We start from the raw sequence: 16,054 nt of genomic DNA, 5'->3' as shown, positions 1-16,054 counted from the left end.
TTTGGAGATGAGCCAAAACTGATGCCAGTTTTACCTTGTGGTTTCTAACCTTCCAGTTATTCCAGAATAGACTTCTTCAGTGTTCACATAGAATAGAGCACTTTGTTTTATGGTCTAGTTCTTAAAGCTTAGGAACCGATGTTCTTAAGTCATGTGTGGACACACAAGTGTGTATGACCATTCATACAGGCATTAGAGATAAGACTTGAAGTATTATCTAAAGCTGAAATGTCTTAAGAGTCATCACTGTGCTCATGAAATGCTGTCAGACTTTTCTGTTCTAGTGCTGTAAACTGAGTCCCTGAAAAGGTGACCTTCAGAAAAGTCCAGGTTTGTTGCATTCTTCTTTTATAGGTGTATTAGAAGATCACCTTGTTGGGTTTTTCTTTACAACTTTTTTGGGCCAATTGGCAATAAAAATGGAGAACTTAAGAGACCAGACTCTATGGGCTGAGGAGAATTCTGAGAACCAGAATTATTGTTAGTGATGTGACTCCATGATTTCTAAGGTCTTCTCCAGTCTAGGCAATTCTGTGATTATGTCTCTTGTGCTGAAAAATGGAACATTAGTGCTGCCTGTGCAACTGCTTACAGCCAGTAGCTCATGTACTTCATCCTTTTCCCACTTAGGAGGATTCTTACAGCATTGCAGCCTTTCACTAAACTTCCTTTTAGGAGGTTGGAGTGAGGTGGAGGTTGGTCTCTTGCTCCTAGTATCAGGCAATAGAATGAGAAGAAATAGCCTGAAGTAGTGCCAGAGAGATTAGGAAAAATTCTTGCCTGCAAGAGTGGTTAGGCATTGGAACAGTCCAGTGGACTCCATAGGATGGTGGAGTCACCATCCCTGGAGGCATTCAAAGAATGTGGGGACATGGGACTGTGGGACCTGGTTGAACAGTGATGGTGGTTTTAGGTTGATGGTTGAACTCAGTGATCTTAGGAGTCTTTTCCAGAAACAATTCTATGATTTTATGATTCCTGTTCTAATATTGGATAGGAAGAGCTCAACTGGCGAAACTTTTCCATGTATTCCTTACTTTACAAGCAGCTGTTGTAACTGAAATGTCTCTTTTCAACATGCTAACACTCCTAGTGGTTTTCTGTTCACTCTGCATTGCCTGGGACAACTGGGAAGTCAGTGTGCAAGAATATATCTAGACATGCACAATTTCTAAGTAGAACATTGAATTTTGTGGGGTTTTTAATTTTTAATCCCTCCTCCCCCCCTTGACTCTGACATGTTCAATAAAGTATCTGTCTCTTTTGGGGGAAGGCAGAGCAGGGAGTGGAAGCGTGCTGTTTTGTTTTTAAGTGGCAAGTGTTGAAAGCCAGGAAGAGTGTAAAACACAGCACCCACATTGTTTTGGAAGTAGGTTACTCATATATCTTCTTTAGTGTAAGCAGCAAATCTGGTAGCATGAATTTCCTGTTTTATTTTCCTTGGAAAATAAACAAGGTCTGCAGATGCTAACTAATTTGAGAACAAAACCAGCAACCAAAAAAAAAAAAAAGCCAGACCAAATGTAAATGCTGCAAAAAAGTTTTAAAATTATGTGACAGAAATGAGGCATAAAATGTGAGTCAATTTTACATCAGTGGCCAGGTTCTTGGGATTAGGAGTTTGGAGTTTGTATTTTTACTTTACCAGATACTAACTTCTGTGCTATAAAGCAATTCTGGAGCCAGATTCTCTTTCTGAATGTCTTCCTACCCAGCAATTGAGACTTCTTTGTGAAAAATGCTATTAAGTAGAATGTAACACCAAGACTGCACATCTGTTTCTCATTTCAAAACAAGTTATTTTACTCTAAGCCTCTATTTTTTTTCCCCTCCTACCATGAGATTTGGGATGTTTTTTCCTTCAGTAAACAGAGAAGAATAAAAAGATTGCTAATTAAATGAGTTACAGATTGCTAATGAAATGAGTTACTGTGTATCATTTGCACAAAAGGTTTTAGCAGCACGTTAATGTGTGCCTGCTGTGATAGTGTCCAGCCACGGATTCATTTGTTCTATTAAAATGCCACCATGTGAAAAGCCAGTTGTGCCTCTGGCTCTGTAAAATGGAGTCTGGAACCCAAGTTAGAGCATCAACCTGAGAGGATGTTTATATTTGGCTCCAGGGAAGAGTGTGACTTTAACATGTGGATTCTCCTGACAGAGCTGCTAACAGAGGCATGCTGCTTCCTAATGCTCCTCAGCTCTGAAAAGTGACCTGCAGGTGAGAAAAAGAGAAGAATTCCTTAATAAATCTGCACTGCTCTGGCTTGTCTTGCCAGGCAAAAGGATGACATCCTTCTAATTCTTTTAGTAACTGCTTTGCATACTGTTCTGCTTGAGAAAATTAATTACTACATAGTGACATGTCACCAAGTGACTGGATAGTGACATATTTATTCCCAGGAAAAAAAATGATAAGGGATTTTTTTTACATCTGCAGTCAGATGGTAACTAATTTGACATCAGTAGTGACAAAAAATATAACACAACTCAAGTATTCCTTCCCTGTAAAGCTGTTATTCAGAGTGATCATATTCGTACTAAGTGCAGTCTTGGTAGCAAAGAGAGCTGTTGAGAACTGAAAAAGCAAACTCGTGCCAACCATGGGCCTTTAGACTGTGCTGGACATGATTAAATAGGAGAAAATTTCCTTTCCACATGGCAACAAATTGAGAACTTCTTGAATCTGGAATGTCTTTTATTTTTTCCCCTAGAATAATTTTATGCCTATCTGATGTCTGGTCTGGCTGTATTCCTGATCACCTACAGAGCAGTCTTGTGTGGTCTCCTGGCAGAGGAGCTTGAGATGGGTTTTATTTTGCCTCATTCTTCTTTCAGATGTATGTTTAGTGGCTACTGAATGAATATGTGCCATGTTATGTTCATCAAAGGGCTGCTGTTACTGAATCTGTGTATGACGGTTAGATGTCAAGAACTGATGGTGTTTATCCCTTCTGTAGTGTTTATTGCAGAGCTTTAATTAGCTGAATTGGGAAATTGAAGTCCCTGAAAGTGACAAAAGAAAACTTCTTGAAAGGAGATAGGAGTGAGCTGGGTGTTGGTCTCTTCTCCCTAGTATCAAGTGACAGAATGAGGAGATAATGGCCTCAGATTGTGCCAGGGGAGGTTTAGGTTGGATATTGGGAAAAAAATATATTTGCTGCAGGAGCAATCAGGCATTGGAACAAGATGCCCAGGGAGGTTGTGGAGTCACTGTCCCTGAAGGCATTCAAGAAACGTGTGGATGTATCACTTTGGGACCTGGTTTAATGGCCATGGTGGTGTTGGGCTGATGGTTGAACTCAGTGATCTTAGGGGTCTTTTCCAGGGGTCTATGATTCTGTAATTAAATTGATGCATATTTTAAGATGCTTTTATTGCAGCATATCCTGCCTTTAGTGGTACCACCACAGCTCAGGTAGCAAACTGACTTACTCCCCTATATGGTGTTTCCTAGGCCACGTTGGTGGAATTTCTGTTCTGAAACTAGTTAACAGCTGCTTCTATTCAGGCAGTCTGTTGCCATTCTAAAAAGCAAGTGATTATCACCAGAAAGTAACCTTTTGGATGAAGTTTTCCAGGCTCTTGCAGGTGCTAATAGAAGAAAAATATTCTGTAGTGCTGTGGTTGACATTTGAAGACCCAGTGTCTATTGTCAGATTTGTTGTTCTAGTCTGAATTGGCCATTGTAGTGCCGTGGAAACTCTCACAGGGTGACATGATGGAGTTTCTACAGGGGGAAAATAAACTATTAAATCTTTCCATAACAATAGCAGATTTGGTCATATTAATGACCAATTAATTGCTGATTTATTTGGTCAGTTAATGGTTGGACTTGATCTTAAAGGTCTTTTTCAATTCAAATGATTTTCTAATGTGTGTCATTTCTGTCCAACTTAATAAAACAAAAAGCTACAATTTAATGGATCCAAAAATAATACCCCTTCCAAGTCATGGTTCTATGATCTTATTTCATTACTACTAATGTTGTACTAATATTTTGAAAGATACTTAATAGGTGCCATTCAAGTCTCTTCCATGCTAATCATAATACAAAAGGCACTTGGACTCAATAAAACTCTTCCAAGTGACTCATCCCAAACTAATGCTGCCTGCTTTCTGTTAGCACAGAAGAACTCATAACCATGGCAGGATGTACAGGAAGGTTTAGTACCTCCCTGAGGGAAACCAGGGCAGTCTGTACAGAACTCTTTGGCAGATCAACCTAACACTGGAACACCTGGAGGTGTTTAAAAGATGTGGTGCTGAGGGACATGGTTTAGCAGCAGACTCGGCAGAGTTAGAGGATGGTTGGACTCAATGATCTTAAAGGACTTTTCCAACCAAAATGATCCTGTGATTCTATGCATGTGCTTATTGAGGTAATTTTCACTGGACATTTTTGCTTCAGACTTGAGTCATGGCTCATAGGCACAGAGGATCAAGGCATATTTAGCTGAGCAACAAATTGACCAAATCTGAAGGCTATTTGATAGACTTATCTAGTAAGGTTGCCCTTACTTCCCTGCTCCATTCATGATGTTCCAAGGTATTATACATATTTTTAGCAATCTTTAGCTCTGGGAAGAGATGAAAATATCTTGTTGTTGTCCTTGCATTTCTTTGGTATGCAGTAGTATTTGAGAAGGAGGCTACAGTCTTGGTGAGTATAGGCTGTGTATTGTTCCAGCATACTGTGAACTATCAACTGCCCTACATCACTAACAAGGCATCTCCAGAGTCGTCTGTTGTGGTTCCAACCAATTAAAGCAATAGCAACACTCTTGAAAAGGCTGATAGCTTTGAGGGGTGTGCATCAGCAGAGTTGCAAACAATGCCAAGTTTCTAATCTGGTATCTGTGTGCAGTGTTTCAGAGAGAGCCAGGTGCCAGGGGCTGCTGCCCATCTCAGGGATTATTAGAGTTTTGGACCATCACTAAATGTAGATGTCTATCCACAGAGGGATTTTATTTTTTTAACCAAAGTATGATGATTTTGCTGCTAAATGGACATTTTGCATGCATATCAGAAGCTGCTTTTATTGGTAAACTTTACATTCTGTCAGCTATCTGTCAGCTAAATATAAAAGTGTTCTTAATGAGCTTGGATACCTGGAGGACTTGATGTAGAAGTCACTGGATGTGTTCTGCTGAGGAAAGGTATTGGGCTGTGCAAGCTCCCACAAAGTAAGTTTTTTTGAGACCCTTAGGAGTTGTTAAACTAGCAAAGAATAAGGTTGTTGAGGGTAAGGTATGATTTTGGTCGAGCTAGATGAATTGGCAATGAAACTGTTCCCACTTCCACTTTTTTTCTGCCCCCCTGTTGTCCAGACCAAAAGGGTGAGTGGGTTTTTTAGGGGTAGGGGTATCAAGGGTTGTGTCTTTATTTTTAAACCTTGGAATGAGACTGGTTTGGTTGAGTTGCCTATTTCACAGCAGAACCAAATAAAGTCATAGACTCACAGACTGGTTTGGGTGGGAAAGGACCTTTAAAGTACACCTAGTCCACCCTCCCAGCAGTTAGGAGGGACATCTGCAGCTAGAGCAGGCTGCTTGTAGCCCCAGACAACCTGGCCTGGAATGGATCCAGGGATGGGGCATCTCCCACCTACATGGCCAACATGGGTCAGGGTCTCACCACCCTCAGTATAGAAATTGTCTTCCAGCTATCTAGTCTAGTTTAAAACCATCACCCCTTGTCCTGTCACAACAGGCCCTGCTAAAGCATCTGTCCCCAGCTCTGTGATCAGCCTCTTAAATCATCAGTAGTAGAATTCAGAACAAGAATAAGAGAACAGTGGGCACTGGCATTGCTCGACCAGAAGTTTCTTATTTTTTCTTGCTATCTGCTATTACAGAACTTGTAGGATTATGTTTTTCTTTGACATACATCTTTTCTTCCCTCGATCTACATCATACCTTATGGAAACCAGTCTGCCAAATAATGATTTAAGCTAAAACTGCATGAAATATAATTCCTCATGGTTTGTGAGGAGCATAGGCTAAAACTTTCCTCAGTTCTCATAGGAGTCTATAAGTTTCTCAAAATAAATTATAGACTGGGGAAAATGGAGTAGAAAAACAGTGTTTTAAGATGCAGGAGTCTCGGAGCCATGACTCTCCAGAGGTTGGAAGGATGTTGGATTTGGACACTGAGTTGGGCAGTTTTTCAGTCATTCCCAGCATGGTTCTTTCCCTTAACTGATGCACTGGAACAGTCTTTCACTGTGTTGTTGTGTAACTCAAATGCTCCTTTCATGGTTTGCTGCTAAGTTTTTCTTCTTGCCATATCATCTCTTTTTACCAGGTTTCAACATTTTGAAGGTTATAAAATTTTAAGCCTCACTATTCCTTGCCCTCCACTACCTTTCCTCACTTTAGAAACTGAGCTGCGAGAAATAATCGTCTCTGGAATTTTTACCTGTTTACAATCCACAATCATTTTCTGAGTGTTCTGAGAGATTGCACTTTCCTGTTGTAAGCAAAATACAATGATGAATCACATTATGGATGTTTGATTTGAAATCCTTTTCTCTTTGTTTATTTGGCAGGTGCTTGACCAGTATGAACGAGAAGGGTTTAATTTCCTAGCTAAAGTTTTTAATTCCTCACATTCCTTCTTGGAAGACTTGACAGGCCTCACGTTATTACACCAGGAGACACAGGCTGCTGAGGTAAGCAAATATTTGGAATTTGGATGTTAACATAAGCAGGGTGGCAGTAAAGGCAGCTTGGTGTCATGTTCAGCCATATAGCAAATGAATTGCTGACAGAATCGAGCAGTGCCCTTGGGTTTACACAAGCCACGTACAAATTCCACCCAGTGAGATGTGATGTGGCTTAATGTTATAGAGTAAGAGATATTGTTGGGTGTGAAAGATTGTTCTTGTTTAAGGCTAGATGATGCACAGTGAGAGTTGGAAATGTCTAGCACTGTTATTAAATTTACTGATGTTACCTTTTGTGAAATTACTGAAGTGTTTTTGAACAGCAGTTGTTGCTTGACAGTTCTGATTTCCTATCAGGAGGGTTCCTGTCTGTCTTTTAGGTTGTTTCACTGGCAGGGTGAACTGCCATGTGTGCAGGCATCTCAAGTACTCTGTACAGGCACTGGTAGAAGGTAGCCAGGGTTGCACAGAGCCCAGTATGCACTAAGAACCAGAAGAATTACACAGGTTCCTAGGTGGTTCCCTTTTAATTAGTCATGGCTTCTTATATCTGAGTTTCAAAGTATTGCTTTTAAAGAAAACCAGTGGCTTGTCTTATGTAGTGTAAGAGGATAGGTCAATCTAAAATGTAATTGCTTTGCCATTTGCTGGATTATAATACATGGAAAACAATGCTGGTTATTTGTCTAGTGACAAAAGTTGTAGCATGGAATGAAACTGGGATATGTTTTGTTTTCATGGGTGATAACTCTGGTTAAAAATTGTGATGCTGAGTTTATACCATAAAAAAGTGAAACAGGTGTCTGTCTTAATGTGGCATTTTAATAATAGTTTGCATTCCTTACTCTGTCTATAACTGTTCCACGTCTGTAATTCAGGTTTGTTACAGTGATATCACACGGATGTCTCTAAAGTTGGCTTTGGGGAGTGATTATTCGGTTACTGTTGCCTGTTTAAATGGTAGAGCTGTTTTTGCAGCTGGCAGTGGCTCAGCAGTATTGTTTAATAAGTTTTAAAGGGGATAATGATGACTTGGCTCTCAGTTTCATGTTTTAACCTTTTTAAAATGGTTGGAGCAGATGCTGGAGATGTGAAGCCATGAAATATCTAATGCATTCTTAAATCATTTTTCTGATACCTGGGGAAAAAAATGTATGTATGAGAGGAATCCAAGAAAGGAAAACAATTAACTTTCAAAAGGTGGTAGTCATTAAGGAGGAGTTTCTGTGCTCTCTTTGCCATACCTGACTTGTAGGCCGCCACGAAGTGTCTAGGCTGCTAATGGCATTACTGAAACTAATTACATTTGTCCCAGTTAGTGAGGTAATATTTTGCAGTTATTAATAGATTTCTCTTGCAGCTTCAGAAGGTGCACAGGCATTTGTTCATAGTGTCTTAGATACCCTTTACAAAAGGTAGTCTGTTGTGAGCTCCTTTTCATGTAAGCTCCAAGTTCAATATAACAAATGGAACGAGCTTGTTTTCAAACCTCGTCAGGGTTCCATGGAGAGGTTTCTGCAGTGACACATGAAAGATTTGCCAAAAGCTAATGCCTTCAGGTTAGCACAGCTATCATAAAACCAGTGACTTTTCTTGATTGCTTCCTGAAGTGTTGCTGCATTTCTGTAGAAACTCATCTCTTTTATCAAGATTAGCTTCTTTAAGAGTTGTGATAAACTCTGTGTTTGTGAATGGTAAGATTTAACAGGCTGATAATTTGCAGATTTGGGAGCATGCTTGCTTCCTTCAGATAAAAAAACCCTGATCTTTTGGTACATTTTGCCACTATTGACTGAAAATTTAGAGGTGGTTCTGTTGTTCCACACTGCTCCCTCAGTATATAATTTGGGGCAGTTTGTAAGCGCACAGGAGAGTGCTTTTAATATTTTTTTTTTTTCTGCTGAAATGTTTTTGTTTTGAGTTCACTTTTTCACATGCAGTGCAGCTGGTGCAATTTGTATTGCTGAGTGTGAAGAGTGCAAAATGGTTTCTTGGGTTTCTGGCTACTTCTGAGCTGTAGTTGGCAGAATGTGCTCTCTAAACTAGAGGCATTAGATTTGTTAAGATTAGTGCTCTTTAGGTGGGTTTAAGATATTCTTGCAACATGACATTCTAAGAACTGGAACTAAAGCTTTGGGGGAAGTTCCATAAGATACCTGTGGCCTACTTAATTAGAATATTTGATGATTCTGTTGAGAAGTTTCTTGCCACTCTACAGCCCAGCTCTTCAAAGAGATTTTGTAGGTGATTGTTGGATTCATGTACCGTAGAAATGGCATCTAGTAACTGAAGATTTTCCTTTTATCCTGTTCAGTAAAATTTGACCACTGCCATTGCTCCACTCTAAAGAAAAAAGACTTGTAAAGTTACATTCCACTGCTGTGCCATTGACCTAAGTATTACTGCTATCTTGACATACTTTTTAAAGTGATTGATGAGAATATAACCATAATTCAGTGTAAGAATCATCGCACAGATACAGTTGTTGGTTCAAATATTTATTACTAAATCCATTTTTTTTTGTCAGTGTAGCACCTAATTCTTTGACATGAGATGTATCAGGGAAATCATAGTCATTAAGTGGTTTGGCTTGGAAGGGATCCTAAAGATCATTTAGTTCAAATCTCCTCTGCCATGGACAGGGACACCTTCCAATAGACCAGGTTGCTCAAGGCCCAATCCAGCCTGGCTTTGGACACTGTCAGACTTAAGTCTCTACATCTTCTCTGGACAACCTGCTCCAGTGTTTCACCATCCTCCTGGGGGAGAATCTCTTCCTAGTGTCTAATCTAAATGATCTTCTACGATAAATGTGCTCTGTTACTTTTTCTTAGCATGACAATTTACTTAGTAAACAATAAAATTAGCAAGGGTTTGTATCCTGTCTTGAAACGACAGTCAAGTTCAGCCATCTGCTTCTCCCACATCTGGATTCAGTTTAGGTTCTGTGGAATATTTTTTGTGTGTTTTTAATGCTGGTTAGATATTTATGTACAGCTTCAGCGAGAGACTGATGACATGCATGGCTTTGAAGGCCAATAGAAGTTGTGGGAAACTCCCACATCAGCACTTAGACCTTGTTCCCACTGGATACAGTTCACTTTGGGAGCGACCCAGGCTCCTGTCAAATCTGCACTTCTGTTTTCCAGATCATTTTGCCTCCTTACTCCTCACCTAAACTCTTTAATTTGACACTTGATCGGTGTGCAGTCAAATTTAGCAGCTGGGCTTAAAATAGAGAAAGCATCTACACCTCCTGAATTATTCATCAGAAACTGAAGGTATTGATTTGGAGGCAGAACAACCAACTGAATGACTCCTTGTTCAGAATTGAGCTGAGCTGCCACTGGTGGTTGTGGATCTCCACGTATCGCTACAAGCAGCTGGTTTGCACACCACATACACAGAACTAACTAGGCAAACTGTCTCGGGTTTTGCTGGATTGTGGACCTCTCTGTGATTTTTTTAGAGCAGATTAAGCATAGTTTTCCTGATCCACACTTGAGTGCTGTGTGTTAGAAATCAATGTTTAGTGATGTGGCACACTTCTAGAAGCGATAAGTGACACATTAATAAAACCCCTAGTCAAGATTATTCAGCAGTTGTGGAAGAACCATTCCCATTTGTAAGATTTTTCTAAGAAACTTCTTTGAGGCTACTTGCTTTCTTGTTGCCTTTTCTCTTCAGAGGCAACTGCCAGTTTTCTTCTCAGCCCAATTAAGCCTTAGCCTTACTTGAACATGTGTAAGTGCTCTTGAATCCACTGGGAAGGAAGCAGCTATTAAAAGGCATCGATAGAAGGCGCAAAAATAGTGGTCAGGTTTCTGCACAAAGTCACTCTAGTGTGCGTAGCTGAATTTCTTCACAAGGCTATTTCAGCTGTTTCCAGGAATACAAAACCTTATTTTCTCCGTGTTCTTAACAACCCCCAGGTGTAAGTGTGCTTTCTTCCTTTGAATTTCAATTTCTAAATAGCTGGGATGCTTTAGGAAGCTCTACTATACTTCTTTCATCAGGATGAAAGAAAATCATAAAACGCATAAAGGAAATAAATTTTCTCCTTTATTTTATGACTGATTCAAGCACAAGAAGTGGTGGAATTCCTGCACTGTAAGAGGATCATGAAAGAATATGGGGGAAAATCAAATCTGGGCCACAGTTAATATTACTGAAGGTGATTATAAAGGTCAGGTATTGGTGCTAGCAGGTCATGATGTCTGTTATTTTACTTAAGTTCTGTACTTCAAGTTGTTGGTCTCTCACAGTGTGATCCATAGTATCTGTAGTCTGTGACAAGTTCTTGTGCTCAACCCAATTTGGTGTTTGCAAAATCCTCTCATTTTGCTGGTTTGCTGTACCCCAAACAATGCAACTAAGAACTCTCTGCCTATAGAAGGGTAGGATTAATTTAATGCCAGTAAAATTGAGAAGACTGAGAAGGAATCTGACCAATGTCTATAAAGATCTGAGTGGTGGAGGGGTCCAATCTCTTTTTGGTAGTGTTCAGTAATAAGACAAGGAACAATGAACACAAACTTGGACATGGAAGGTTTCATTTGAGGAGAACCTTCTTTACAGTGAGGGTGGCAGAGCGCTAGAACAGACTGCTCAGGGAGGTTGTGGAGTCTCCTCTGGAGACTTTCAAAACCTGCCTGGATGCATTCCTGTGTGGACTACCCTAGGTGATCCTACTTTTGGCAGGGGGGTTGGACTCAATCTCTGGAGGTCCCTTCCAAGCTCTTAACATGCTGTGATTCTGGGAAAATACTTCTAGCAGGTGAAAATATAGAAAGCCCTTTTCATTCTGATTCTGCACTTAACTTGAAGTTGGTGCCTGACCATTTTTTTTTTTTTTCAGCTGCTTCTTGGGGAGCAGGGTTTATTTGTATAATAGGCAGCTGATATTTCAAGTGAACTTTGTGCTTATCCAAACTTGGAAGAAAATTCAGAATTTCCAACATCCCTTGCAATTAAAAATACCCTGCTTGTTCCTGATTCTGCATTAGGTCATGCAATTTATTTGATGCTGAAACAATCACACATGAATTGCCCCAAAAGCCCCAAATAAAACAGAACCCCCAATTTCAACACTATTATCATAGTAAATTCTGTAACTTGGCTTTCCATTAGCCAAGAACTGTTCGGAATTTAATTTTACTTGATCTTATGAATGTTTTATTCAAAAATAACTACTGATGGGCACAGCAAAAAATGAATATTAGAGTCTTTTCTGTGTCTGGGAGCTTTATTTGTTTTCTTTTGTGTTTTGAGTCTGGTGTATTTCAGGAGAAATTCACTTTGACAGATTCAGGCCTGCCCTGGAATCTTTTACTTAAGAGTTTAAGAGATTAATCTATTTCCTTTTGGGAGGTGGGTTGTTTTTGTCTTTTTGAGTTTTCTCATGATGTGAATGAGTGTGCTCATTTTTCTTTATTCACCAAGCAGTACTTCCCAGATCGTCAAATAATGGTGACTTTTTCCTGCCCAAAAATGCCTGTTGAGCACAGTCTGGAGGAGAAATGAGTCCTGGTTATGGTAGTCTTGAAAACATTTGTGAACTTTCAGTTTTGCTCTTTCATACTTAAAATAGAGTTAGTCTGTCTTTTAACTGAATCTGTAGTATTTCTGTTGCTGGAATTTTGCCAGGGAGAGGTAATTCTGACATCAACAAAGTTCAAATTGGATGTGACATCTTGAGCAATCCCAAGAATTATCTTTATGCTGATACCTTGTGCTTCTCTTTAAAGAGTTTAGAATTATCTGTGAAGTATTTCCTCTAGTTTGGACCAAAACATACCTTTTTGTCCTTCCCATGATAACTTTGCTGATAAACTTCAGTTGTCATTACTTCACAAATTATGGGTTTGTTGTATTTAAACTCAGACTTCTTTTTCCCATCCCTTGCCCTAGTTATCCCTCTGCAGCCAGAAGAGAATATTTTAGCTAGTTCAAACAGCCTTTGAATAGTGCTGCTTTCAAATCCTCACATCCCTGTTATGGTAAATCAAGAGACCATGTATTTTTCTTTAGAATACCATAGTAGTATTTTGATTTTTTGATAAATTTGAGATTGCCATGGCTCCAGAGTGTTAGGCAGCAGAAAGCTGCTAGAATTGCACAGAACAAAGATTCAGGTAGTCCCTGATTCCTGTTGATGACTGCTTTGCAAGGTGGATAAGCAAGACCTGACTGTAATCCTGATGAGATTTAACACAATTAGGTGCTACTGATTTTGTGTTGTTTAGTGAAGAGAGTAACAATAACCTGTAGATAAAAATGTAAACTTTGTCAGAATACTCTGTCTCATGGCAATTAGATTCAGAAATCCCTAGATTAAGCTTTTGGGGAGTAACTTTCTAACATGTTAGCAGTTTGCACTGATCTGAGGTAATTTTGTGTTTCTTCCATAAAAGAGCAGTAATTGTTTAACTGTAATTAGGATTTGATTTTTCTCTGTAACTACAGCACTAACCATTGGTATGTGATAAACAGGAGAAGTATCAAGTGATTATGATCTTGTTCCAGTAGAAAGAATGTCTTAATGTGTCTCTGTGCTCTCAGCTTCTTTGTCTGCTGCTCCACATGCTGGTGTTGCTGAAAGAGGGCATTTTTATCCTCACAGATGAAGAAATAATGAGGCAGATGCTTCTTAAAATTCAAGATGCACAAAGGGGAATGTTGGGAAAGTAAAGGCAGCTCAATGATGAACCTCCCTGTGCCAAATACTAAATTCTTGAGAGCCCAACAGAGGGACCTTGACAGGCTGAATGGGTGGGCAGACGCCAATGGGATGAGATTTAACAAGGCTGAGTGCAGGATTCTACACTTTGGCAACAACAACCCCAAGCAGCACTACAAGCTGGGCACAGAGTGGCTGGAGAGAAGCCATGAAGAAAGAGACCTGGGGATACTGGTAGAGAGTAGGCTGAACATGAGCCAGCAGTGTGCTTAGGTGGCCAAGAGAGCCAACGGCGTCCTGGCCTGTATCAGGAAGTGTGACCAGGAGGATAAGGGAGGAATGTGTCCAGAGAAGGGTGACAAAACTAGTGAGAGGCCTGGAACACAGCCCTGTGAGGAGAGCCTGAGGGAGCTGGGGTTGTTTAGCCTGGAGAAGAGGAGGCTCAGGGGTGACCTTATTCTTGTCTACAACTACTTGAAGGGAGGTCATAGCCAGGTGGGGGTCGGTTTCTTCTCCCAGGCAACCAGAAACAGAACAAGTGGACAGAGTCTCAAGTTGTGCTGGGGGAGGTATAGGCTGGATGTTAGGAGGAAGTTGTCATGGACAGAGTGATTTGCCATTGGAACGGGTTGCCCAGGGAGGTGGTGGAGTCACCATCCCTGGAGGTTTTCAAGCAAAGACTGGATGAGGCACTTGGTGCCATGGGCTAGTTGACTGGCTAGGGCAGGGTGCTAGGTTGGACTGGATGATCTTAGAGGTCTCTTCCAACCTGGTTGTTTCTATGATGAGATAGTCAGCTCTCCCTGTCCCTTTCAGCACAAGGCCCATGAGAAAGTTCCTAGGTCTCCTTTATGTTTCAGACCAAGCCAGATGATAACAGCTGGGTGCATCAATGATAAATGCTCTGAAAACTTACTGTGCATTTGAACTCCTTTTTTTTGCCTACCAACTTTTTGATGCCTTGCTGTAAGGAAACCCAGAACAACTTTACCATTTTGCCTAATAACAGGAAGAACAATGTTCATAGTTCCTGAAGTAACCTCAGAAAACTCTGTCTTAAAAGCACAGTCCCTGTACTGCAATCCTAGCAAAAACAGATCAGTAAGCAAGAAACTAAAATTTGTTAATTAATGCTTAAAATACTGAGAGAGATCAAGCACACATCTGGAGATGACACTATGGTCCTCCTGGTGTAGAGACTTCAACCTAATTTCTTTCCTGGGATGCTAACCTTCTCCTTGCCCTTCCTCTAACCAGTTTTCTTTCCTGTGGAATTCAGGATTAGATAGGTGGTGAGAATGAGGGTCAAATTTTCCAAGGGTAATTCTCTTCTAGAAAGATGTTCAAACTGTGTTGACTTCTCTTTCTCTGAAGGAAAAATCTTCAGTACAAAAGGGAGAACTGAAATAATTTAGGGATTAAAGCTGTTCCATTCCAATATATTTTGTTAACCATGAAGAATGACTAGGCTGTTCAAGATGCATTCTATTATTCTCATGTGAAGAATAAGAAATTACACAACAGAGACAAACATGCTGATAAACCTTGGTTTGTAATTAAGAACATAAATTATACAGCATGCATCTTAGCACAAGCGACCAGTTGCAGAGTATATAGGCCCCTGTAGATCATTCTGGTGAAAAAAGAGGGGGAGGAAAAAAGTCTGCTGCTGGACAAATTACTACCAGATGCAGATTTCAATAAACACATACTGTTATAGCCTTACCCAAAGGTGCTATGAATTTCTTGAGGCAAGTCTGCCTCGGCATGCACTGAACTGCTGAATGTTTGACTGTTAATTGAGTTACTGTATTATGTATGCGCACGCTCCATCCCCCTAGTTTTTAATGTGCTCTGTTCATCTTGTAGCCCATTAAATGCCTGCCAGAGTATTTAGTTGTTAACCATGTTTGCATTCTTCTGCCAGTCTCTGTTTCCTCTGGAAATGTCTCACAAAATTCTCTTCAGGCATTCATGTAAGCGTTGCAAGGAGAGTTTCTGCTGTCAATTATTACATGTGCCAACTGCATTGGTACTTTATTGCCAACATCTAATTTGGGCAATGCAAGACCTTTCTCTACAAACAACAGTAGCTTTTCCCCAACTTTTATAAATTACTGATTTTTCTGTTGTTTTTATAAATATAGGTGGAACTAGTAAATGGTAATAAATCATAAAATCATTCAATGATGTGGATTGGAAGGGACCATCTATTTCAAACCACCTGCCATGGACAGCTCCTACTAGAGCAGCTTGCTCAAGGCCCCATCCAGTCTTGCTTTGAACACTTCCAGGCTTGGAGCCTCGCAACATCTCTGGGCAACCTGTTCCAATGCCTCACCACCCTCATGGGGAAGAATTTCTTTCTATGTTTAAATTTAGTTTCTTCCAGTTTGAAGCCATTACCCCTCATCCTTTAAAAAGCCCCTCTCCAGCATTCCAGTAGCGCTCTTTAAATCCTGGAAGGCTGCTGTAAGGTCTCCCTGGAGCCTTCTCTTTTCCAGGCTGAACAACCCTAACTCTCCCAGTCTGTCGATGGCACAGTTGATTGCAATGAAAAAAGAAACTGTGCAGCTTCAACTTCTCTTTAGTGCTGGTGATTGCAAATTGACATTCATATGACAATCAGAGGAAATTAAGCGTTGCAAATGTTAATAGGAGAACATCAACATTAAGACCTACTCCTGTGTATAAATATGTTGGAAAAC

At 40.2% G+C, this 16,054-nt stretch overlaps 1 protein-coding gene across 2 annotated transcripts in view; it reads left to right on the top strand.

The window, feature by feature from the left end:
• The window catches only part of ATG7 (autophagy related 7), a 104,032-nt gene that overhangs the window by 33,647 nt on the left and 54,331 nt on the right, over positions 1-16,054 (top strand). For both annotated transcript variants that reach the window (XM_064156348.1, XM_064156346.1), the window contains exon 18: positions 6,551-6,673. In XM_064156348.1, coding sequence (XP_064012418.1) covers positions 6,551-6,673 — 123 coding nt within the window. The remainder of the gene's footprint in view (positions 1-6,550; positions 6,674-16,054) is intronic.

This window comes from Pogoniulus pusillus, chromosome 16 (genome assembly GCF_015220805.1).
Source record: "Pogoniulus pusillus isolate bPogPus1 chromosome 16, bPogPus1.pri, whole genome shotgun sequence".
NCBI classification, from domain to species: domain Eukaryota; kingdom Metazoa; phylum Chordata; class Aves; order Piciformes; family Lybiidae; genus Pogoniulus; species Pogoniulus pusillus.
The sequence above is the reverse complement of the archived record's forward strand: the minus strand, read 5'-3'. Positions and strand labels throughout refer to the sequence as shown.